The sequence below is a fragment of the Pelecanus crispus genome, chromosome 10 (assembly GCF_030463565.1).
Source record: "Pelecanus crispus isolate bPelCri1 chromosome 10, bPelCri1.pri, whole genome shotgun sequence".
Classification (NCBI taxonomy): Eukaryota; Metazoa; Chordata; class Aves; order Pelecaniformes; family Pelecanidae; genus Pelecanus; species Pelecanus crispus.
Window position 1 is genome coordinate 16283153 of NC_134652.1, and position 26250 is coordinate 16309402.

General features: G+C 55.0%; 2 protein-coding genes across 2 annotated transcripts in view; both read right to left on the reverse strand.

The window, feature by feature from the left end:
* Positions 1-26250, reverse strand: part of OGA (O-GlcNAcase) — a 457590-nt gene that overhangs the window by 390850 nt on the left and 40490 nt on the right. The window lies entirely within an intron of this gene.
* On the reverse strand, positions 13045-21199 carry FGF8 (fibroblast growth factor 8). The gene is made up of 5 exons (XM_075717762.1): positions 21168-21199; positions 21042-21078; positions 18785-18965; positions 14437-14543; positions 13045-13332 (listed from the first exon to the last, which is right to left on the reverse strand). The coding sequence occupies exons 1-5, from the start codon at positions 21197-21199 to the stop codon at positions 13045-13047; spliced, it is 645 nt and encodes a 214-aa protein (XP_075573877.1).

The window sequence follows — 26250 nt, forward strand, 5'->3', positions numbered from 1 at the left end:
GGAAAAAAGGTCCAGGCAAGAGTGAAACCTGCTAGGAAAAAGAAGCAAACCCAGTCCTTGTGTAGAATGGACAAAGCTGCAGAGAAGACACTTCAGGGAGATGTTCCCAGTGGGTCTAGGACTCTTCCCGTCTGCTGCCTATGAATTCAGCACGCTGCATTATCTCTATGACCTTTAATCCACCCTCAGTTACTGTGCAGAATGTTACTGCATCAACATTTATTCCAACAAAAACTGCAGTGTAGATCGAATTAAATGCATTTCCTCAGCAAAGCTGCTGCCTTCATCGCTCACATCTGTGCTTCCTGCCCAGCGATCACTGCGGAGGGTAAGCAGGCTGGTCTGGATGCTCTAGTTTCAAGGAAGGTCAGACGTTTCCCTAGCAGCTCAATACAGGCCAAATAACTCAAGGAGACCTGTTGCCTTCCATGACAGCAACGAGAGCTCTTGCCAGTAATTCAGGCACTCCGGTTGCAGCTAAGCCCACAGTACTGTCCTGCAGCACCCTGACATTCACCCTGCTGCCTCCAGTCTTATCTAGGGCTGAGCCTTCTCTGTGTGTGCTGTTGGCAGAGGTATGGATTAACTGTTTTGATGGGGAAAGATCTGCTTCCCCACAGTGTGTGTCCCTGAAACAATACAGCAGCAAACAGCTTCAGAGTTCCTATCTCCATAGGGACCAGCTATAGGTTTAAATCAGAGCAAGCCGCAACACAGGAAGGTTTCTGGGGATGAGGGCTGCATACTATACTGATGACTCTCCTCTTCCCCATCCTGAGGTCTTCATGCCCCACTGGCACCCACCCTACCTTTTGCCTGGCTGACTGCTATTTGGGCTGCTTGTGGCTTTTTGTATCGTGGCTGCTTACCAGGTGGCCTGCTTCAAATAACAGCTCCAAACCTGCTTCAGATAACAGCAATGGCAAAGTGTATCCCATGCATAAAAACCAGCAAGGGAGCACACTTGGGAATAAGTCAGCACACTCAGAGCTTTCCTGCATGGACGACAACTGGGAAGACCAGACCCGTAAGTACCAATGGTTTCAGTGCACAGTACCTGTGATGCTGCCCAGACAGCAGAGCAGAGTCTGATTGCAGTGGTCGACGTCTCCCCTGAGAAGTCAGTTTAGCTCCTCTGGACCGTGCATCAGGACAGGGCACGGCCAGGCCAGCCCAGGCCACTGTGCCGCGGGGTGCGCCCAGCTTGGGGTGGAGCGGGCAGTGGAGGAGCAGTGAGCAGTGACCAGCAAACTAGCCATGAAATAGCTGCCTATGTCACTGGGGTTTTGCCTCACTAGCATTTCTCTAAGTGAGGGTCCCCTAAGCAGACCATTAGTGGTTTGCTTGGTCACAATAGTAGAGGCTGCACATTTGTCACCTCTGGATGTCCTCAAGGTGACCGGAGGACTAAAAGCCTGTGTGCTTCACTGACTGTTTGGCTCTAGCTTCCCTCTCCTCCCCATGGACATTCATCCCCGGGAATGTACTTTAGGGAGCACAGGGGTGGGACCCACAGCCTCTCCTCCCCTCTCTGCCGGGCGAGCCTAGCTGCCCGGCAGAGAGGGCTCCTCTGCCTTCTCTTGCCTTTCCAGCTAGGACTTACCCATGCTCCTGCCCTCTTTGTCCCCTCTGCTGCTCGTCCCTTTGCTCACATCACCAGGAGACCCTTCCACACTGCAGGTAGCAAATACAAAAGAAATGCCCCATCCTCACCGCTGTAAGGTGATCCCACGTCACAGCGCTGAGGGTTTGTCCGAAATCCCAGTTCACAGAGCTTCGCCATCAGGGCAAAAATCTCATCTGTGTGTGGACCTGGGTGCCTGGGACCATGATGTTCTGGGGGCTGCCACATCCCACCACACCAGCTGGCAGCATGGCCAGTGGGGAGGCCACCTCCACATCACACCATACCATCGTGGTGTTCAGCCTTGCACTGGGAACAGTACGTGTCCTTCTTGAGAGGCAGTCGGAGGGAAGTGTTGGTGGAGGACAGGCGGCTGCTGCGGTAGAGGCAGTCATCAAGCGCAAGTCATCCCCCTGCACTGGTGTCAAGTGCACGGCGAACCCACTGCTCTGCAGAGGGAGGTGGTGAAACCCTCGGCTCCTTGCAATGATCGCTCTGAGAGGGAGTGAAGTGCGGACACTTCTCCGGGCCCCACAACAGAGGCTGCGAGGGCTCAGCATGTGTCAGCAACCACTGCCCTCCCCTCCCGGTCCCCCCAGTCCTTTAGGGGCTGGGGATGCCACTTTACCAGCCAGCAGCAATTAGTAGGAAAGAGCTTTTCTTACGACTAACCAGGTCGTGATAGTGGTGGGATTTGGGTCAGTGCACCAGGTGCTGCAGGTACTGCCACAAGCTGCAGCCACGCCCTTGGGAATTTGCAGTTTCCACAGCAAATTCTTCTCCCTGCCTGGTTATGCCCCCTCCATCTTTAGGTTGCACCTCAGCAAGTGCTCTGGGACAGCATCTGGGGACAGCAACTAGCTCTTGAAACACAGATTCTGCCAAAACTTTTGGGTATACGAAAATATCCACACTCACTGCTGTCACTGTGCTGGCTTAATGTAGGAGAATTGCAGATATGGCCACTGAGGATAATTAGGTTGAGCCAACTTCTACTCACATTTGAACTAATCCAGAGCAATTCTAGTGAAGTCAGAGGAATGACTATGACTTTACCCATTGCAACCAAGAGCAAAAATAGCTCAGACATCACCAACTGAATATTTGAATGACCAGAGATTAAGCCCTCCTGGGCAAGTGTGAGACTGGATTTCAGGATTCCTTACAAAATAAATGCTGCCTTTGCTTTAGAGATGTTCTGTAGCCTTTGCAGCTGGAAACAAGGGACAGGAGTCTGTAACTGTGCCTTAGCTGCACCTCCTGCAGGGACTGTCCATGTCTCTCTTCTTCAAAACAGACTGCAGTTACAGTGGTCTTGACCAAATGAGGGTTACAGCTCCACAGTCAGCTTCAATAGCTCTGCAAGTCCCTGCAAGAACTTCTTGGAAAACACCAGCCCTGAACAGGGAGTCATCGCTCCAGTGGGTGGTCACTGCATCATTTCTCCTCCCAAGATCCTGGACACAAGCAAGCCAATGATGGACTTCACCACCAGATGCTGCAGCCAAAATACTTGGCTGCACTTCACAAGAGATGTTGACAGATGGGAATCAGCTTAAAAAAATCCCTATGAGAGCTTGGAGATTACTGGAAAACCCACTTGCAGTGCCTGCAGAAGCTTGGTCAGATTGGATGGCACTGTAAGCTGGAAGAAAAGAGTACAAGATCAAGTGCCATGAGTTGAAGTTAGGCAATTTTAAATGAAAAATACCAAATAATACTGAAATACAGAGTCCCTGTGGGGTATCCTTCCTTCCTTTTCCTTAAATAAGGACTATGGCTTTCACTCAGAAGGCACTGAGCAGGATCCTCTTGTCCGAGTATTGCAGAAGACCAGGAAGGACATTCAGAGTAATCTCTGTGACCTTGAAATCTGCTCATGTACAAAAGCAGGTTCATTCCAGTCGGGATATGGGACAGAGTCCAACCTTCAGTCAAAGCTGGGGAATCGGACATGAGGTTTAGAAAAGGATCAGTTTTGTGGTTTTGTACTTCGTTTAAAGCTCAGATTACTGCATATATACATCGCTTCCCCCACTGGGCCACTTCCATACCTTTTCTTGGCCTCTTGCAGATTGATTCAGCTGATTCGTGGCTCTGCCAGGGTTTCTTTCAGATCTTAATCTTTCTGTGCACTAATTCCCCCCCACTCCTTCGCTAAAATGGGGCTATGCCACTTGCTTTCAGCTCCAGCTGGGAGTTCCTCAGGGTTCACCCTGTGTCTGCACAGAGCCTAGAACAGCATCAGTTGCTGTGGCACAAGGTAAAAGGAAGAATGAGGATGCAAGACTTTGGAGAAATAGCCCTGGAAAGTCCATCTCACTTCTCTTGCTGAATTCTCTTCTGAGGGTTTGGCTCCAGTTGCGTTGGCTGCTGAAAGCTAAGCCAGCCTGATGATGATGGAGCATTTTTGATGTCTAAAAAAAGCCCCCAACAAAACCAACCGTTTCTGTTTATAACTGACCTTCTCTGTTATACAGAAAAAGTCTGAGCAGCCAGCGCTCACCCGGCCCCAGCAGGTGAGAGGCACCCGTCATCACCTCCTGGAAGGATGCATTTAGCAACAGCTGAGGGGGACTGAGACACTCTGAAGATGCACAGACAAGGATTGCTGTATTCAGCCCAGTCAAATACACAAGCTGTAAATAAAACATCTGCTTGCAGACCCAAGGAGCAGGAAAGCTGGGTTGTCAGGTCTCCTGCTTACCCCAAACTTCTCATTTTTCCCTTTGTGGGAATCAGATTCTCATTGTACAGACTGGAGGAAGAAATCCTGACCAACCCCGCCCCGGGATGCAGCAGCTCACTGCACACACACTGCCCAGCACAGGGAGAGTCCCAGCCACAACCCACCCTCCCCAGCCTCCTCAATAAGGGTGAAGGTAATCCCAGCATGGGAGAGAGCAGAGCTGCTTGTAGTAGGTATGTGATGAAATAAGCACCTTCATCCTGCTTGCACAAGGAATATCCAATACAGCTATTTACAGAAAACATGTGCCGTGCTGGCATACATACTGCTTGGGAATCTGGGATGACCATACCTCCCGTGAAAGGATGGCAAAAGCATGGCATCGGGGGGAACCAGACCTGCACTTGGAGTAACCTGGCAGGAAGAGCTTTGAATCACCTACACAGATCTCGGGTGCCCATGTCCTGCTGAAAGTCACCGGGACCCAGCTTCAGAAACAGAGCTCAGGCTGCAGTGCCAAGGCCCTGGCAGGACCACAGGTCCCCCAGTGCCCTCAATGTAGGAGGACCATGGCGTTGTGTGCCGAGGCGCTCACTGCTCGCTCTGCACCACTTTGCTACCCAGCGTTGTTGGAGTGTCTGTTTCACAAGGTCAGCCTCTGCAGCGTGTCTGCTGCATTTTCAAAGTCTTTCCCTAACAGGTGGCTGTCTCCCTCCTCCCCATACATGCTACAGCTTGAATTGACCACTTTGATCAGGGGGAAATATAGCAGGGAAAAAAGCCCTTGATGTAGCACCAGCAATGTGTTTGAACCAACCCACCAGTGCACAGTAGAGAACCAGGGCTTGAAACAGCAGAAGGAAATGGATGAAGACCTGACCAATAGTCTTAAACAAAACCCTGTCTGAACCCCAGGCTGTTGGCCTTACCTGGGACTCAAAGAGTATTTTACGGCTTTCATAGAGATACTCACATCTGTTGATGAGTCTGCATCACCCACCGGCAGACACAGGACAGTGTCCCAGGCTGCTCTGGAGGCATCCCCAGGGTTGCATATGCTGATGGGAACCACTCTCCCCATACAAGCTCCTGGCTTGTTGTGCAGATGGAAGTGGCAAGGGTGATTTGGGGAAACACACAAACATTTAAACACGACAAACTAGTCTTTGCAGGTTTGCTGGCTGGAACAGCAACTGTGGAAGAGAGCTGGACACCAAGCAGTTCCCATCCATGGGGGCTCTGAACACCGTGATGCTCCATGGGTGGTGTGAGTGGTTGCCCTACAAACAGCAGTGGCTGCCTACCTGGAGCATGGTGCAGTGGCAGCACTGGCCCACTGGCTGCCGGTTCATCCCAACACACCCCAGTGACCCATGCTTTAATCGAAATGGACAGAAACCCTGGCCATCACCTTGCCTGCTCTACTGGTGTGGGACAGCTCAAACGTTTGTCTGAGCCAGATGCGTTCACAAAGTCTTGGCTTTAATTGCATTTTGTGAAACAGGTTGGCTCTTCCACTGCAGCCCCAACTGCTGAGAAATCAATCATTACCAGCAGTTAGCTGTTTGATGGTTAACAGCCTGAACCGAAGCCAAACTGGTTGTTAATTGGGCTAACAACTGATTTCAAGGGGTTGTTTTGCAGGGCCCAACACTCCCAGCAATTGACTTGGAGCTGTAACTAGCAGCCAGGTGGCAATTAACGGAGCCGAGGGAAATTCGCAGGCCATTACCAAAGGGCTGGTTCCCAGCTGGGCATCTGCTTCTCACGGGGCGATGGGGAGCGCAGCCACATCCTGGGGCCTGAGCACACAAGTACAGCCAGCACGCAAGGTCCCATTTCACATCTCAGCAGCCAAAATTTTCCTATCGACATACAGCCTGGGTCTCATCATCCTGTGCTACTCCAGCAGCTTTTTTTTGTTTTTCAGATGTTGCAATTGGAGTTTTTCCTCACATTTGCTATGAACTTCCACAGGTACACCTTCCAGCCCTCCTTCAAATCCCTTCCCAGGACTCTCTTTTGCTGGGGTAACAACTAGGCCTGTGGTTAGGTCTGCCTTGCCAGCTTATGCCACCTGCTACAGCTGACCATACAAAACAGCACATCTTTGGGACAAGGGCTGCCATTTACTCTGTGAGCAGCTCATAAAAGAGGAGACTCCAACAACCAAGATGTGCCACTACAGCAGAAAGAGTTGGCAAAATAATCACAGCAAGAGTGAGGCTGAGTTTTTCCTTCTCCTTCTGCTATAAAAGCTTTAAGAAGAAAAAAAAAATTAAAAAAGACTATTGGCCATATTGGCAGGAGAGGCCAGCCCAGGAGGTGAGGACCCCTTGCTGTGCCATGATCATGGCTGAAAGGGGCTACTCCATGGCTGAACAGAGGACTTGAACAGGATCAGGGGCGTAGATCAGGTATCCACTGAACTGGGGAGGCTCTGGCAGCCCTCATCATCCCATCATTCACAACAATCAACAGCACAAGCTTAGCAAAGTGCTAAAACAAAATGCATACCTGGGAATGGCTAGAGTGGTTCTTCCTGATACAGCCAAGCCTCCCCCAGCCTCTGAGTTACGACTTTGCAACCACAGATTATATCTTGGTCATCACATCTAACAGCCTGGAGGGACCTTCTGCTGCTACAGCTACTATGAATATAGGAGAGATGGTGTAAGTCACATGAAGCCCAAGAGCATCCCCTCTGCTCCCAGTACAGCACATCTAAAGTGTGTTTCATTACAGAGTAGCCTGGGCCATTAATCAGGTAATCTGAAGTAATGGCTGTAATCTTCAGCCCATCCACACATGAGCCCTTTCTCATGTTCTGGTTGACCGGGCACAGGGCCAGTGGGTGGACGACCAGTTTTGCTAGAGCCTGGCAACAGTTTCCTGCCAACTTTGACCCAGAAAAGCTGCAGGTTCCCATGAAGTGAGTCCCAAATATCCCTCCATCTCCCAAGAGCTCCTCTGGTGCACCTAGCCGCAGCTGCCACGTGTCCCCAGACCCACAGGTTGTCAACACCAGATGACACAGATTGCACATCCTCACTCCAAGAGGAAGGCAAACAGCAAACCTGGCCATCAAAGGTCTTCTGCAGCAAAGCCATAGCAGCCAACCCCAAACTGCTTACCCCAGTTCTGGAGGGCAGCCTCTGGCCCCGGCCCCAAAGCAGAATGTGGCTGCAGCTCCCTAGGACCCTGCCCTGAAGGAGATTTCCAGGAGGAAAGTTGGGGGGTGGCACCATTTCTAGGGGGGAGCTGTTAGTGCTGTAGGCATGTGCGGGGAGGGGGCAGAGGCACTGCAAATGGGAAGCAGGGTGGTAATGAGGAGCAGATGTGTAGGTGCTTGGAGCATCCCAGGTGCTACAGAAGTGCTAAGTGTTATTATCATGGCCAGGAAACGGGCTGTGAAAACCCACCATACTCCACATCCCCCCATTCTGCTCCTTGTCCAGGATCTGGACCCAACTCCCCATCAGCCTCAGGAAAACAGGAGCCGGCCTGGAGGTGCTTTCAGCTGCAGCCATGCTGGGGAACACCATGGTCAGAGGGGCTGTGCGGAAAGGAGAGGAGCCCAGAGAGACCACGGCTCAACAGGAGAGGTGGGTCTGGTCCACATGTGGCCAGGAAGGCTTTGCGGCCTGTCACAGCATGATACAGTCCCCCAACACATGCATTTCAGTAGCAGTGTGGAAAGATATTTCCCTGCACGGGACTCATTTTGTGGTCATCTTGCCCAAAGTTACCCATCTCATGAGCTCCTGGCCCTGGAGAGTCATTCCCTTGGGAGAGCACCTGGCCCTGGAGAGTCATTCCCTTGGCAGAGCACCAAGCTCATTTCTGCTCCATCCTGCACTTCCCTCCATGATGGTCCTGCAGCATTTGGGTCCGCAGCTGGGGCTTGCTGGCACCAAGCAGGGTGTGGGGCAGTGCTGAACCCTCCCCGCTGACCTGATGCAGCCTGACGATGAGCCAGTTTGATTTGGAGAGCTGTGTGAGAGCAGAAATATGGGATCCCCCACTGAGCCCCTGAGCATCCCAGTTTCTGGCTATAAACCCCCTTCCAAGGAGGGGTCTTTAGAGAGCGGGCCAAGATGATCCACAAACCGTGGCCCTCCTCCGCCCACTCCCCAAGAGCAATTGCTCTCACACAAATGAAATGTGTGTAATTAATGGGCAGGGGGCTGGACAGGTCCGAGATGAAAGCATTTCCTGGACTTGTCCTTCATTTGCATGGTATCAGAAGCTGTTCAGAAGGTGTGACTTTTCCCACAGGGAGCCCTCAGCTCGGTGGCACAATAAAGCCAGGACTTCTTACCCAGAATTAATTAAAGGAGGGGGAGGGGGATGGCAGGGAGATGTTTGAAAGCTGAGCCTGATGCAATAAACAAACACCCCAGTCCTTCTTCCCAAGCTGGGGCATGCCCAAGGGGGCCCAGGGCGAGCCCCAACCCTGCCACAGCATCACACAGCTCACCCTGCTCGGTGGGCACCCTTCCCCGAGCAGACCTCGCGGCAAAGTTGTCATGGGTTGGCCCTGCAATGAAGGCCAGCAGTGTTTGTAAAGTGAGAGAAAGGATGGGAATGGAGACAGCATGTGCCAAAGGGTTTGGGGCTTGGTGGATTGAGCCCTGGTGCAGCCCCTGCTCAGACAGCACAGACCCCTTTTCTTGCCATTTCGATTTATTCCTGCCCGCCTGCTGTTTCTCTGCCATAACCACATCTAACCTGAAAATAGCTCTTCTCCCTGTCTGGTATTGCCCTGGTGTGTTCGCCCCACATTTACTTCTTACCCCGCGCTGGCTATCTGGACCAGCTGGGCTTCCTGGTCTCGTCTCATGAGGTACTCTCCCAAACATCGCTCAGTTCCAGCCTTGTCGCTGTATTCTGATGGCATCATGCAGCAAAGTCCTGTATGGGCAGGGATACACACGCACCATTGCTTGGAGCTCAGGATGGGGCATCCCTGTGCCAACAGCCAGGGCAGTACAACTCCTCTCCTGGTTCATCTGCCACCTCCCTCCAGTCAGCCGGTGGCAGTGAGGGGACTGCAGGGTGACACTGGGAGTAGTGGCACTAGGGACAGGCACATCCCTGTCACAAGGACTTTGCTAGCTTGGAGCAGGGTTTTCTGCCCAAAACACCCATGCTAACAGCATGAGTTGATGGAAGCAAACAACCACCTCCAAAGCCTCCTGTCCCCAGCACTCTCCTGGGTCCAGCCCCAGCTCAGTGTCCCACAGTCCCCAGGGCCTTTGGGTGGCTGTGAGTCTCAAGCTTGGTCCACACACCCACTGATGATGAAGGAGGAGGGAAAAGTCCCAGATTCCTGGGCTGATGATTGACCCTGTGCATTTGACCAGCAGCCAGGGTTTCTGCATCCCTGGAGGAACAGCAGGTACCACCAGCAGCTGTCCCCAGCTCCCTGCATGGGTGGTGGGAACTACCAGCTCTGGAGGACCATGTGCTCAGGACCTGGTAGGGCCCAGGTCACCAGGAAGGATGTGAGCTGCTCCAGCCATGCCAGGGAGTAAGCAGTATCAGTGCAGAGACAGGGTATGAGGAACCATGAATTAATTCACTTACTCATTAACTAACTAGTAGTGGGCTCTTTAATCTTCCAAGCAAAGGCAAAACAATGTTTTCTGGCTGGAAGCTGAAGCCGGACAAATTCAAGCAATAAACAATGCCCCAAGTTGTAGTGCTCCTAGGCAGCATGGCCACCCAAAAGCCCTTTAATAAAAAGGAGCTAATTAACCATGGACCAAGCAAGCTGGGAAAGCAGGGGGTCCCTTCCCAGGAGCCAGGTCTAGGTGCCTTTTGCAAAGGCAGGCTGCAGCAGAGCAGATGGCAGGATTTGGGGATGGCGTGTGGTACAGAGCTGTGCAAGGTCACAGGGGTGTCCTTCCCCAGCTCAGCCCCCCAGGGTGCTGGGTGCCCCCTTCTCCAGCCCTCAGCTGCACCCCAGGATGGCAGGGATGGGGGAACAGCCTTACTGGGGGCTGAGCACCCACACCATGCCCTTCCCTGCCATCGCTGTCCCTGGGGGGGGACAGACAACAAGGGAGGGGACATCTGCTGACCTGCATGGAGCCAGTCCTGCCCCTCTGCTACCCTTATCCCGAGCAGCAACCCAGCACCAATTCACCCAGGTTCACAAAGCCATTAAGAAAAACAATTAGACAAATTAATGAAAGAAAAGCACCCGTTACAGACTATCGAACACCATCTCTGCCTCGGGAAAGGCCAGGAGCCATTCACTTTTATTTCCTGTAGTCTGGAGACCACAGCATGGGTTTGCCCCAGCGCTGGCAGCTCCAGGCTTCTGCAGTCCTTGGACAGCCAGGCAAACACTGTCTGCCTTTAGCAGCGCGGTCCTATGGCCTAAGCATCACCCATGACCTCTGTAATGCAGCGATGGTGCTCAGACATAGAGCACGGCTGAGCACTCAGTCCCCAGGCTTCCTTCCTTGAAATTAATGATCTATATTGACAGCTCAGCCTAGCCTGTAGCATCAGCCAGGGGATGGCTTGTCCTTGCGCCCTGCAGACAAGCAACACCGCAGGCACCCCCTGAGGATGGCAGCACCAGCCCGGCTGGCATGGCAATGGCAAGACTCACCTTGTGAGGCTGCTCCATTTCTACAATTGTTATTTTTTTAAAAACATATTTAACTTTATTCTTGCATCCTTCCATATCTGAGACTGCACCATATCTGAGTCCCCCACCAGCCCCTCTGAGCAAGATCCAGCAGGGCTGAGTACCCACCAAAGGAAGGGACCCAACAACTTGGTTGTCACAGACACCAAGCTCATCTAGACCAGAGGGGAGCAGGTATCGGCTTTCTCTTGGAAATCCTCATCCCATGCTTAAAATGGGTGGTTAAGGCTCCGCCACACTATGCCCCCATCCAGCCTGCAATGGGCCTGTCCCAACAGGGCAAGGAGGTGGCATCTGCCCATAAACCTGGAATTTGCTGCAAGGAAAACCATGATTTCCACAAGACCAAGATCTCAGGGCATCCTCCCACATCTGCTCCCTTGGGAAGGGGCTCACACCAAGCAGCAGCCTCAGCCCCATCCTACACCTCACCGTCCTCCCTCGCTCCTCTCCAACCTGCCTCTCCAGCCCCAGCCCCTCCCTGGAAAGCATCAGGCTCAGTTAGACTAATACAAATTTTTAATGCACTTATTAAATAAATATTTCAATCATTTCATATTCAATTTGTACACAACCAAAACAAAACAAAAATCCTCAAGGAAACAGAAAAAACAAACAATCAAAAAAGATTGGATGAAAAGTCACCCCTGGTTCTGGCTCCTATCCAGTGTCTTTGTTTGCCCTCCCTGTGAAGAACAATTGCTTTAACCCTTTGGAGAGAGTCACAGTCCCAGGGCAGCATGTGCAGAGCGGGGCTGGCTGGGGATGTTCACTCAAGAGATTTAATGTTTCCTTTGGGGTTTGTTTTTTTTTTTTTTGTCTAAATAGAAAACTGAGCTTCTGTCAACACAGAAATTTTGAAAGAAAACCTCTCCTTTCCTAGGAGGACAAGGATGGCGGTATTTCTCATCAAAGAGCAAACCTGGAAGATACGGCTGACAATGGAAGTGCCAACCACAAACTGAATGTTATGACAAAACCAGCCCGAAACTGCTCCACAGTAATTTGTAAACTTTTTTTTTTCTTTTTTTTAATTTTACAGATGAAAATTTCCATCTGATAAAAAAATATAAACAGAAAAAAAAGAAATTTGGTGAGAAGTTCACATTGTCCACATGGAGGGGAAAAAAAAAAAAAACAACAAAACAAACAAAAAAAAAACCCAACAAAAAAACCACCAGTTACCAGCCTGCTCCATGGCAGCTGTCACCCACTGCCTCACCTTAGTAGTTTAAAACAAAACAAATGCCAAAGATGCTCTCATGGGTAAGAGGTACCAAGTCAGTTCAGGACTTTCTCTGGGGCATCCATCACCCCTGTCCCCTCCTGAGAAAAAAATAAGTTGGGAGTTGGGAAGCCAGCAGTGTTTTCAGAAGGATGCAGGCAGCTTCCAGCAACCCCTCGCTCAGCCAAAGAAATAGGTGCATTCGAGGAAGGAAAGCATCCAGTGGTCCTCACCCTGGGCATCGGAGCCAGCCCCCACGGGCAGTGCCCACACATCACCCAGGCTGCAAAACCCACCCGGGAGACCTCCAGCCACCTCTGAAATAAATCTGCTCCCCTTAATTGTTTTCAGACCTCTCCATCTTCTCCAGTAAGCGTTAATTCAGTTCATTTAAGTAGCACATTGCTCCCAGATTTGGATTTCCATTTTTTTTTTGCTTGTTTGTTTTAAATGGTGATTTTTTTCTCCTTTCCCCCTAGAGCTACAAAAAAAAAAAAATTACAAAATAAAATGTGACCCCAAAAACAGACTAGAACATTTCTAAGTGAAGGGCTCTTCTCCCTTCACCAGTCTTTCATTTCTTTTAAAGTTGGAGTACAAAAATAGAGCCTCTCTTCTTTTTTTTCTTTTCTTTTTTTTTTTTTTAAAAACTGAACAACCCCCCCAAAATTATCAACAACTAGAGCAAGGTTTGGGTTTTTTTTAATCCTCCCCCCTCCCTTTTTTTTTTTTTTTTTTTTTTTGTTTATTACCCATATGGGAAAGTCTCTACGTATAGTCCACCAAGCTCGGAGGAGAGTCCTCCAGGAGAGGTGCAGGCAGGGCAGGCAGATGCAGGCAAGTCAAGGGCCTGCCCTGGAGTTGGAGTTTCTAGTCCTTTTACTTCTCCGGTTGAAGGGGTAGTTGAGGAACTCAAAGCGTCTGTGGGGCTCGGTGGTCTGGTGGCCCTTGGGAAGCCTCTTCATGAAATGTACCTCCCGTTGGTGCTGCCGGGTCTTGGAGCCCTTGCGCGGGCGGCCCTTGCGGGTGAAGGCCATGTACCAGCCCTCGTACTTGGCGTTCTGCAGCGCCGTGTAGTTGTTCTCCAGGACGATCTCCGTGAAGACGCAGTCCTTGCCTTTGCCGTTGCTCTGAGAAGGGGACAGAGTGGGGATTTAAGCAACGGGTGCTCGGTCAGAGGCTTCTTCTCGCTGCCCCAAGCTGGACCAGCTGGGCTGGCAGCAAGGTTGCGGTGCTTGTGGGCAGCCAAGGGTTCACTTTTCCTACCTCTTCTCCTACAGGTCTGAATTGCCCAAAATCTGCTTTTCATTAGAAAAGCTGGGGGGAGCAGGCGTTGTGGCACAGGCAGACGCTGCTCATTGCAGCTTGCATCCCCAGCACGATGCCACCACCGGGCTGCGAGCCCCAAACATGGCTTGTCCCAGCCTTCACTTCCACTGCACCCACAGGGAGATTTTTGCCCCTTCCCATCCTGCCCCCATCCATGCCAGGGCTGGATTCCCCTGCCAGCAGGGCCAAAAGCAAACTCTCCATCTCAGTGTCAATTCACCCACCCATCATATTCCCCCTTGGGTGTTTAATATAGGAGGGGCATCAAGGGGCCAAAGAGGCGACGCGGCATCCATGGGGATGATGTCCACAGATGCAGGTGGCAGGGAGCACAGGGACAGCTGGAGGCTGAGCTCCTCCCCGTTACGGGCAGGAGCAGGACCAGGGAGGGGACCTGCATCAGCCAGCCCCAGGGAAGGAGCCACCAGGGAAAACCCTCCCAGACAATCGCTGTCCCAGCAGAATTTTGCACATCCAGCCCCCTCCGCCCCCAGGGAGGGAGCATCGAGGCTTGGAGGGAGCGTGACTAACCGGTGCACGGCAGGGCCTGGCCTTGGGGCCAGCCCCACGGAGCATCTTAACATTCCTGGCACTTGTACCATGTAATCGGGGAGAATAGCCCAGCAATCCGCCTATTTGTTCTGGGAGATACAAGGAATGCGCCCCACACGGCACCCGCCTGCCTCCCTTGCTCCCCCACTTCCCTCCTGCCACCTGGGCTGCAGGATGGCTCAGACCCCTGCCTCCAAAGGGGTGCGCTGGCTGAGCCCCCGGGACCCCCATCTCGCCTCCCCATCCCCACGGATGGGCTCCGTGTCAGGCAAGAGGCTCCTCTCCTGGCAAGCCCCGCTCAGCCCCCATGGCACTTGCCTGGCTTGCCCATGCCCTTGAGCCCAGCGCCCTACCTTGCCGATCAGCTTCCCCTTTTTGTTCATGCAGATGTAGAAACCTGTGGCCGCTCCCTTGATGCGCACACGGCTCCCGAAGGTGTCCGTCTCCACGATGAGCTTGGCTGGGGAGAGCAACGGGAGGAAAGAGAAAGGGAGGTCAGAGGGGCTCCGCGATGGGGCAGGCACAAGGATGGAGACCCCAGTGATGCATCCTGACACTGGGCACTGCGGGCACATGCCCTCTGGTGACTGGGCCAGAGAGAGCCCTAAAATCAGGACACGACTCTAAGAGCCAGCCTCAGCCCCTCTACCCTGCCACTGTGTCCCTGCGTGACTTTGGTCACGTCCCTTTGCCACCCTGAGCCGTGCTGGAGGGGGAGCAGCTCTGCCTTGCCCAGCTCCGCGTGGCTCAGCAATTTGGGTGCTACAGAGGTGTCCCAGAAAGGAGGCAGGCCAGCGAGCAGGGCACGCGCAGGCCGGTGGAGAACAAGCCAGCTGCCCTGCAAACCGAGGCAGGTCTGGGCGAGCTGCAGGCAGGAAGCAGGCAGGCACCCTCTGAAGTGCACAGCATGCTGCCAGCTGTCCCCAGCCTGGGGACACCGCTCCATGTGTCTCAGCCGGACCAGGGCTGCAGGAGGAGCAGTGACTTTGCAGCTGGCAGGGGAGGCGTGAAGGGTACGGCCATCCTTTTAATGCCTTTCACCTTTGCACGAGTCGAGAGGGCGTATTGATTTGGTCTCAGTTTTTTAATGGAGGCATTGATCGACTTCCGAAGGAGCTATGCAAATCGCCGGGTCGATGGGCCGCCTATAAATAGACCTGTCACCTTCCCTCCCTGCCTTCGCCCTGGGAACCCGAGCCCCAAAGCCCATCCATCCCCAGGGAAGGGGGAGGACGGGGACAGGACATCCTTCTCCCCGGCCCTGCAGCTGCTGTCCCCAGAGCCAGCTCCCCTCCCTGGGGCAAGCCCCTTGGGGACGGTGGCTACCTGTTTGCATCTCAAAAGGGCTGTGCTATGCCAAACACCAAAGATTTCCCCATGGCACTGAAAAGCCAGCCAGGACTGTCCCATCTCACCACCATCACTTCTTGCCCAGCATCAGCCCCTAGTGCCATAAGCACAGTTTGGCAAGGTAATTGGAGCACAGCCTGCAAAGCTTCCAAGTCTATAGCCTTATTATGGGAATAAGCCCACTGATGCCTTATTTCTCCTCTCTGATCTCTGCACAAGGGCTGCTTGGTTCCTCAGGACTGTGGTCCACCCCGGCTTGCACATCTCTACCCCAGCAAGGGCAGCGATGTGGCTCCGGAGCAGGTGGCTTTGCAGGAGGATGCTTTGAATGGCAGAAGGAGGCTGTGGGCACACGCACAAGCTAAAGTGAGCCTTAATCACACTCTGGGCTAGGCGCAAACCGCTGCCTCTCTGTCTCTGCGATGCCCTGATCCTGCATCCCTCGCATCACGGGCACTGCTGAGGTCAATGGCACTGCGGGTGGGGACAGCGAGCAGGCAGTGCTGGCAGCAGCTGAGTTGAGCAATGGAAAGGGCATCCCAAATTTTGCTGGGGCCAACTGATTTGGCACTGCCAGGCAAGCCATGCTCGATGTGCATGCAGGCACCCCCTCCCCACACTCCTTCCTGCCACTGTCACCCTGCAGCACCTCTTGTCCCCAAACTGCCCCGTGCCCCCAGGCCCCCACCCCCAGCCAGGTACAGACTAGACTCAGAGCCAAGAAATTTAGGAAGAGCCAACTCCAGGCTGTGCCACACCAGCACCAATGCCCAGAGACCAGCACGCACCCAGCATCCCGCAAAACAGCCACGGGAGCTGCGGCACTCTGCAAATGAAGCACTGAGACAGTGACCCCCTATTTATCTATATTGGGGAAAGGGGGGGGAATTGATCTTGGAGGCAGTAAAAGGTTTGAGGAGAATTGATTTTTCTCTCCAAGAGATAGAAAGAGCAGGGAGGGAGGGAGGGAGGGAGCAGGGGAGGCCTCGTCCCCAGCGAGCACAAAACCCCACTTTAAAGATGCACATCGCTTCCCTTGCGGCCTTTTTTTCTTTTTCTTTTCCAAAGGGCAGCCGTGATTTACAGCTGCCAGCCGGGTTTGCCGCCCCACACGAGCCCAGCCAGCGCACAGCTCCAGCCCCGCCAGCAGCGGAGGACGAGAACAACCTGTCCCCAGGGACCTGCACCCTAGACCCACGCAGGCGACCCGTGAACCCTACAAACCCCTGCCCCGACCAGCAGAAAGCCCTGGGCACAGACGAAACCGGCAAGTCGGCAGGGAGCTGCACCAGCGTCCCCGGCCGCTCACAGGGTTTAGTCCAGGCTGCAGCTGCCGGCGGTTTGCTTGGTGGCAGGCACGGCCTGGGAGGGACGAGCCAAGCTGCACCGGCTGCCCGCCTTCCCTTAGAATTAAAAAAAGTCAATCAAATATTGACAATTAAGACAGATAACTGAAAACGCTGGACTCGATGTTAAGTCGGCTGTAAAAACGTCAGCGTGGGGAAAGGGGTCATCTGCAAAAATAAATCAACCCCTCTTACACGCCTACCCCCAAAAATGAGATAAAAAAAGCAGAAGGAAGGGCTTGGGGAGGGGGGCTCTTTTCTTTAAAAGTGGATTTCTAAATAACGTTTTGGGGGAGTCCTTTTTTTTTCCTTTTTAAGGGGGGGGGGGGAAAGCTTGACGTTTTCAACTCTATTCTTTCACTTAAATGACAGATTTATCCCAGTAAAATTATGTTTCATGCTCAAACTTTGAAGAGAAAGTGGCTACGTAAATGCTGAAAAAATGCAGCGAGACACACTTGATCCCCCAACTGGACTGCGAAGAGGAGAAAGTATTCAGGAAATGTTAAAAAAGGTGAAAGTAAGAAGCGTTTTAATAGTTCTTCCAGACATGGGGGCCTCCCTAGAGATTCATATAGAACAATCCTGAACCTCTATTTTAACATTTACAGACTTGCAACTCTTTTAAAACTTTACATCTGAAAAACTGCTTGTTCTCTTTCTGGTTTAGATCAGTCTTCGTTTTCCTCCTTAGCTCTTCAAATGCTTAACCTTTTTTTATTACATTTTAATAGAGTTTTTCAAGCCACCACCAGTCCCCTCCTTCTGGCCTTATTTAAACCTGGTCGTTATTTAAATATGTACTAACTGCCTTTTAAAATCCAGGCATTATAGGACTAAAACAAGACGGCATTTTTTGCTTGGGAAATTAGCTAATGCCCTTTCAAGCCAGAGCTGCTCTAGGGTGGGAATAATTCATTTGGAAGATTAATACTGGATATAAGGAATACCATATAGGTGGAATCTGCACTGCACTTGCACTGCTAATGTCCAGCGTGAAATTTTCAGCCAAAGCAAAAGGAAGAAAGGGAAAAAAAAAAAAAACCAAAACACCAAACCCACACAAAACCACCAGAAGAGGAAGGAAGAAAAGCGTTTCTACTAATCTCCCCAAGCAAGAAAGGGAAATTGCAGCTAATACCAAAGAAAAACAGTTGTGATTCCTATGCACAACACATGTGAATACAGGCATTTCCCTGATCCAGGTGCAGGATCAGGCCTCCCGCAGCCGGCCCCGTGGCAGTGCCGGGGCTTGCTGGCCCTGCTGACCCCTGCGCGGCGTTTGACCGTCCCAACGTGTCATTAGCGCGCACGATCAAAGTCTTGGGGCTTCGGGTGTCTCCAGCGGAGGGATCGGTCCCCCTGCCCGGAGCGGGGGAGGTTTTGGGGAGGGGGTGCCAGGGCAATGGCGGAGGGGCCGCGACGTAGCTTGCAGAGTCCCCCCTGCTTTGTCCCTGGAGATGCCGCAGCATCTTTGCCCGCAGCCTACTGCCTCTGCTCGGGATTTGTTTTGAGAAGGGAGTGACAGTGGGTACATCAGGAAAATGCCACTTCAGACAGCCCTAGTTTAGGGAAGGTTTCCAAAGCAGCCGTTACCCCTTTCCCCTCCCCCCTCTTTCCTTTTTCAACTTTCTATTTCTTTTCCAAAAGGAAGTCTCAGAGACACCCAGCCCTACAAAGAGCTGGGCTGAAATGACTGATGCTGCTCAGCACGCCGCTGCCCCGAGCCCTCCAAGTCAGGTGCAAGCCAAGAATGAAAAAGAAAGGAGCAGAGCCCATCCTGCAAGGACCGATCCCCTCCCTCGGCACAGGGAACCTGCCCTCACCTTGAATCACACAGCCGCTGATCGCTGACCCCTATGTTCTCCCTTTACAAGCCCCCACAAGCCAAACGATTTTAATGATTTTTGGCTAACAAACAGGACGGAAATCATCAATCGCCACGCTGGGCTGCGAACACCTCCCCGGCTCCCCCCCTCCGCCCGCCCCCATCGCACGTCCTTACCGTGCACGTCCCCATCCTCTGCCATCGCATTGATTTTCTTGTTGTCCAAGATCTGCACATGTTTCCCGCTGGTCCGGCTGTACAGCTGGTAGGTACGGACGAGCCGCCGGCTGAGCTGATCCGTCACCAGGCTCTGCTCCCTCACATGCTGTGTAAAATTAGGTGGGGACTGAACAGTTACCTTTAGGAAATTAAAAAATATACGACACACCATTATAATCTCTACTCCTCAGAGGGGCGAATGGGCTGAGCTGAGATTGCTGGCCTCCAGCCGGGCTTTACGGGGAGGCACAGAGCCGGGACCGCGGTGGTACCTCCCGCGCCAGCAAAGCCTCCCCAGGAGAAGGAGCGTTAAGCTCCGGGGCGCAGCGAGCAGAGCCCTTTACAGAGCCATGCCCGCTCCAGACATGCCCTAAGCAGAGAGGTGCAGGTGACTCGGGAGCGTGACAGGGCTCGGTGACCCCAGAGGCCTCCCCGAGTCTCAGCGGGTCCCAGCTGGCACTGGAGTCCCCGAGATGGGCATCGAGTCTGGGCGCTGGATCGGGTCCAGGGGGGTCATGCAGGATGGCACGGGGTTGCCCCCCCCGAGGGGCTGCCACATCCATCCCACGCCTCTCTTGCCTCTGCAGGAGCGTCCTACTGCTCTGGCTGCCCTGCACGTGTACCGCAGCCGCTGTCCCATAGGTTTCAACAGCTGCCTTTCCCCTGGGTCCCAGGCTCTTTATTTGCTCCCAAACACCCCACTTACTAAGCTCTTCAAATACAAAGTCCCCAGAAAAGGTAGAGCTATGAGGTATAAGAATTATAAGAAAACCGTGCCCCAGCCTAGGCGTTTAGTGGCGTAAAACCCCAAGATATTAACGCGGTAGCTGTGCAAATGCATCCCTCATCTGCAGCCAGCTGTTTGCTGCCAGCAGCGGGGTCGTCCCCAGCCCCGGCACACCAAACCCGTTAGCCCCGGAGCCGCAGCTGAGCCCGTCCCCTCCAGACCCGACGCTGCTGCTCCTGGGCTTTAAATGATTTTCATGAGTGGCCAAACCAGCTCCCCCCCTCAGCCCCAGCTCGTGAGCTTGCACAGAAGTCTTTTTCCCCCCTCGTCTCGAATCCCTCTTTTAAGTCTGGAAAGTTTCGCTGCTCCCTGACATTTATAAAGATGTATTCTGAGCAAATGTTAGGAGATAGCCCCTTTCAACATCAGAAGGCTGGACCTACCCCCCGCCACCCCCACGTCAAATGGGAAGATTTCCTCCCGTCTTAAACAACAACAGAAAAACCCAATAAAAGCAAAAGCTGCTGCTCTCCCAAAGCTGGCTTTATAGAGATATCTCCCCTTGACAATGTCATCTCTCTCCCTCCGCTTCTGCCTGTGCATGTGTGTTTCCTATAGACGGGTTTTGGATAATGCAGCAGGATTCTCTCCCCGGCTCTGATGAGGGTACCATGTGGAGGAGAGGTCATTAGCCATGCTGCTATTTGGTCTCCATCTCATACTCCAAAATATTACAGCTATGTTTTTATACAACTGCACACTCCCAGAGCTTCATTCCCGTCGCTTTTCGGCTGGAAACTCGATTTTTTTTTTTTCCGCCAAGCTTCCAGGAAAATAATAATAATAAAAAAAGTAGCTTAAAGGGCATTTAAAAGAAAGCTTCTGCACCTGTGATCTCAGGGAGAAGGGGGGGCTTCACCCCGGTTTGGAGGTGCACCGCTCCCAGCGACGCGTGCCTGCTGGTATGCGGGTGTTGCACAGGCTCTGCCCGGGCTGTTTAATCTATTCATGACACTTCTGTCTCTGGCGATACAAACCAGGGATGCTAAAGTCTGACAATTTTAAGCTGAATCAAAACCTGCGCTTTTTAGTAAGGTTTTGCTGGGGTTTCTTTTCCCCTGTTTAATTCCGCTTCGCTTTTTGGATGAAGCAGCGTAGGAGAAAAACCCCGGAGAAGAGGAACGGAGGTATCCGCAGTGCCATTTAGAGGTGGGGGGGACGGGACCTAAAGCTACTTAAAAATAACCCTGCGCGATTCCTTGAAACCCCGGGCACCCCCTGCCTCGCAGCCCGAGTCCTCCGCACCCTACGCTGCAGCCCGGGGGGCTCCCCCTCGGCCTCGGCTTTTTACAGCCGGGCGACTTTTGTCTCCGGGGTTTTAAACTGTTCCCTCCCTCCCTCCCCGCCGTGCCCGGGGCGCTCGGCGGCGGCGGGGCACCCCCCATCCCCGAGGGGCGAACAAAGCCGGGCGGCCGAGCGGGCACTTACCTGGGCTTGCAGGCAGAGGACGAACAAGTGCATTAACCTGGGAGCGGGGAGAGAGAAAGCGGGAGAGAGGTGTGAACCGGGGGGCTGCGGCCGCGGGGCGGGAGGGCCGGGGCTGCCGGTACTCACACGTAGCTGAAGAGCGAGGAGCAGGGGTCCATCGCGGCGCCGGTGCGGGGCCGGGAGCCCGGGGCCCGGCGGCGGCGGGGAGCGCCCGGGGGGGCGCGGCGCGGCGCTGCCTCGGCTCCTCGCCTCCTCTCGCCCGGCCGGCGCGTCCTCGCCCCGAGGAAAGGAGGGCACAAGCGGCTACAGTGGGGAAAGGCCCCCGCCGGCCCTCCCGCCCGCCCGCCCGCCCAGCCCCCGGGGCGCACGGCCGGCGGCCCCCCGCCGCGGGGAGCCCCCCGCCCCGCGGCCCCGCTGCCGCCCCGGGAGGCGGCGAGGCCGGACCGCGGCCCCGACGGCGGGGGCGGGCGCGGCCGGGGGGGGGGCGGCCGCCGCCGCAGGGGGAAGCCCGGCCGGACCGCCGCCCCCGCTGCCCTCCCCGGCCCGGCGGTACCTGCCGAGGCGGAGGGGGCGGCGGGCCAGGTGTCGCCGGGCTGGCACTAAGGGCCGGGCTCCGCCGCCAGCCGCTGGCCGGGCGCCCTCCCCGCCCCGTGCCTCAGTTTCCCCATCTGTAAAACGGGGCTTAAGGGCTGGGAGGGCGGGCGGGAGGGATGGAGGGGGCGTCGGGGCCGCGGTTCCCCCGCTGGGGGCTCGCCGCTCCGCGGGCGCGCTGTGGATTGGGACCGGGCGGGCGAGCCCTCCCGGGACGTGCCAGACGTTAAAAGGATTACCGGGGGGATGGGGTGGGGGGCCGGAGTTTCGAGAGGGAGCGAGGCTGAGCAAATATCGCAGCCGGGGTGGGGAGTGGGGAGCGGGGACCCCCCCCCGAGCATCCCCGCCGGGCGCTTACCTGGTGGGGCGGGCGCCCTCAGGGCCGGCGGTGCGGGGCCATGGGGCCGGGCGGCGGCGGCGGCGGGACGGGGCTCAGCCCCGCAGCCCGGGCAGGGCCGCCTTGGGCTGCATTGTTCCGGCGAGCCCCGGCGCTCCCGGCCCCGCCACCTGTTGCGCACCGGGGCGGGGGCTGCGGCGGGGCTGCGGCGGGCGGCCCCCGGGGCCGGTACCTGGCCGGGGCCGGGGCCGGCGCCGCCTGCTCGGCGCTGAGTGACAGCTGCTAATTTGCCGGCCGTGCCCCGCTGCCGGTCCCCGCGCTCCCCGCGCCCTCCTTTATCTTATCAGAGCCCATAATTACAATTGCTATTTTGTTTCCTCGAATCAGCAATCAGCGCTATCTGCCGCCGCTGGAGAGGCAGCTCCTGTCAGCCGGCCTCTGAGTGACAGAGCGGCGGGCTGCACCGCTGCACACGCACACACACACGCGTGCACTGCCCGCCTGCACACACACGCAGCCCTGCACACGCCCGTGCAGCGCCCCTGCACACACACACGCATGCACGCACGCACACCCGTGCAGGCCCTTTCACGCACGCACAGCTCGCACGCGTATACAGCCCCCTTTCCCACTCGCGCCCCTCACACGCACAGCCCCCCTACGCACACGCAACCCTGTACGCACGCACCACGCGACCCCCAGCACAAACCCACACAGCCCTCCGCACTCACCCCTACCCCAAAAATACAACCCCCCCCCACTTTGCACATGTAGTCACACACCAGCTGCAGTCGCAGGACATTTCTCTCTCGCGCGCGCACGCTGACACCCAGCTCGTGCAGTTTGCCCCATGCTCAGGCACCCAGCAACCCCGGACACACGTACCCCCACACCTCTCCCCGCCACACACGCAGCATTTCACCCCAAAACGCTGCCTACAGTCATTCCGGGGATGGATCTCCCAGGGGTGCCAGGGGTCTCACCTGGTCTTGCCCAGCATCATCGCTGCCAGGGGGATGCCGCAGGCGGGCAGGGGAGCCTGGGCACTGCCCCAAAACTGGGCTGGCCCCACAGGGCTCATGGAGAAAAACAGCCCCCCTGCATCAGTATTGTCACACCTAGCACAGCACAGGGCAGGCAACTGCCTTGTTCCGGCCAAAATTTTCCACAAAATAAGCACCTTGTGCATTTTCCTTCCTCTTTTCTTGGTGCAAAAGGCTGGAAGGATGTTTCTGAGGGGTTTTCCTACAAGTAGAAAGAAGTATTGGGTCAAGCCTGTGATTAACTGGAAGACGTTAGGAGCACCACAGGAACGGGTAGGATGGGCACTGAAGGCTCTCGGCTGAAGCAGCAGAGGGTTTCCACGGGCAGCGCACACTCACACATCCAGCTCCTCGGTCCAGCACATGCTTGAGAGAAAAACACCCTGTGTCGAAGCATGCAAACGGCTGATGTGCCACGGCAGGGGTGAGGTGGCTCCCCATATCCACCTCTCTGGGCTGCCTAAGGAAAAACAGGCAAAACCAGGGCAGACAGCACTAGATGTTTCTGATGCTCTAAATTAAGACAATCCTTGCTTTTTTATATATAAAAAGTTACAGGGATTTAGGCACTGTGTCTTTCCCAGATGCTGCTCTTGCTCACCAGCAGCCACCTCTGCTTTACCTCCAGCAGGCGCAGGGTCGGGCCGTGCATTATCCTGCACACCGAACGCTGTGTTCAACGGTGTCCAGAACAGCCCAAGCTGCCTTGAACTGCGAGATTTATGGTGTTCCCGTACAGGGTCAGAGGCAGCCACAAGCTGACAGCCCCGTGTGCCCCCTGCCCTCGGCAAACAGGCTCAAGTGCCAGTCATGGCTGTAAAATCAAGCCGGTGTGGGATCACCCAGGGGTGGCCACACTTTGCCTGACAGCGGGTGACAGACGATGCTCCTGCCGGCCATCCTCAGGCCCGCAGCCAAGGCCTCCACAGCCCCCGTCCTACCCCCCACCTTTGGGCAGTGGAGAGACACGAGTGGCTTGGTGACGGCAGCCGGGGACAGGCAGCATCATGGGTGCTGGGCTCGTCCCACCTCTGCTGCTGCCTTGGCTCACGGCCACGATCTGCTCCTTGCGGGGAAGTCGGGTGCCTGCACAGAGCCATTTGTCCCCTTCCCTCCGTGCTTCCCAGCCCACCACGGGGTCACCCATGTTTGCATCAAGAATGACGTGTGTGTGTGTGTGTCCCCCAGTTTGTTTTTTAAGTAAAAGACAAACCTTTTTGGAAAGCCTCTCTCCTGTGCAAGGCAGTGCAAGGGAAATCAGCCTGCCTATCGGCTCCTTCGCAGGCCATCTGAGCTAAGCCCCTGGGTCCACGGGGTGAGGGTCCCCTCCATCCCCAGGCACTGAGGCTAAATGGTTTGTCTGGCTCTCCTGCGGAGCAGAGAAACCCCAGCCTCAGGCCAAGCTGCTACAGAGCTGGTGGAAGAAATCCCCTCCCAGCAGAAAGACTTGGGGACCTGCTGTGTCCCCAGTGCTCCAGGCCCCTGGAGGAGGCTACCAGCATGGCCCCATCAGGTCCCGTCCCGGTGCCCCACTGCTTCAATGCCCTGATCTGCAGAACTGGGACCATGTTTAGGCTGGGTAGGCACAGAAGTGCATTTCCCTCAGAGAATAGCTCATGTATTTTATGTTCTTCAGGGATGTTAAATGCTGCAGATGAAGCATCAAACACCAGAGGTGTGAGCTGCAGCCTCCTCACCTCTTTTCCCATAAAGCTGAGGGTGCCCAGGCACAGCCACAGGGCTGCAACACCAAGAAGCAGGAGCCAAGAGAGGAACGAGGATACAAACAAGACCTTCCCCACCTCTGCCTCCCCTTTGCACCCCACACAGAGCCTCCTGGCAGCCGGGAACTGTGGGGGCAGCTCCTGGAGCAGCCTAGACTGCAGTCTGGCAGTGAGCAGAGCAGGAGAGGATTTGAATAGGTGGAGGGGGCAGCAGGCAAGGGACTGTGAGGCCCCCGGGAGGGTGCTGCATGTGCTGCTGTGCAGCAGAGATGGGAGACCGTGCAGGAGGTGCAGGGGTGTGTGTGTGTGTGTGACTCTCCTGATTCCTCCTGTGACCCTCAGCACTGCATGCCCCCACCCAGAGCCACCCCAGCACTGTCCCTGCTCTCTCCCAGGACTTCCCTTTGCACATTTGCAGGACACAGTCCAGGTCCCAGCTCCAGCTTCCAGCCTGCTTCTTTCAGGGCATCATCCCTGTCTGGCCCAGTCCGGGTCAGAAGTGGTCCACAGACAGCCTTCTCCTCCTGCAGGCAGAGCAAGCCCCCACGCCCCACAAGAGGTCAAAGCCAGCAAGGTGTAGATGTTACCAGCTCCTCCCTGAGCATCAGCCTAAAACCTCCCCACTGCCATCACTTATTTCAGAAAGGCAGAGCCGAGAAAAGCAACACCAACCATGGCTTTAGGGGCAACCAGTCCACACTGGGGCAAGTGGAGACAAGGGTTCCTAGCAAACTGGGAGTTCACATCAGAAGAGGAAGCTGGGAGAGGTGAGGGGTTGATGGAGGTGAGCAGCACCCGCAGCAGCACACTGCAAGACTGAGCTGGCTGAAGGGTGAGGAGACCTCTTCTCTGAATGCACAGAGGGCTCGGAGAGTCTGCAGAGCCGTTCCCTTCAAAAGGGGACAACGTAGGCAGTGGGGCGGCAGGCATGGGGCTCAGGGTTAGCCAAAAGCTGAGGCACACAGAGAAGGACACCAGAGCGCAGACAGCACTGCCCTGCACCCAAGCATCTCCCTCCCCTCCAACGCCATATGATGGAGAGCCAAAACACATGAAAAACAGAATCCTGTAACACTTTACAGCTGTGCTTGGAGGATGCTTGGCCATAAACCAGCTTTTGCCACCCCAGAATAAATGCATGGAGGCTTCCCAGCAGAGCCAGAGGGATGCTAGCCCACTCCACTCAGCCTTCCCAGCCCCAGCCCAGCACCCCCAGCCCTGCCCGCTGATCCTTCACGAAAGGACCGCAGCATTAATGGGGCGTTTCAGAGGCAACAGCAGCTCCTCCATGGCTGAGCAGCACGGAGCAGCCTGGGGCGATCCCACTGCTTGCCATTAACCTGCCCCCCCCACCCCGAAGGGAAGGAACTTGGCTGAACCCCACCGGGATGTGTTACATGGGAATGACCTTGTCTTCACTACCCACAGCGCCAAGGCAGCCCCCGGGGCAAACGAGGAGCGGAGAGGGGAGACACAGCCTGCTCAATTAATTCTCCTCTCTATTCAATTACTAA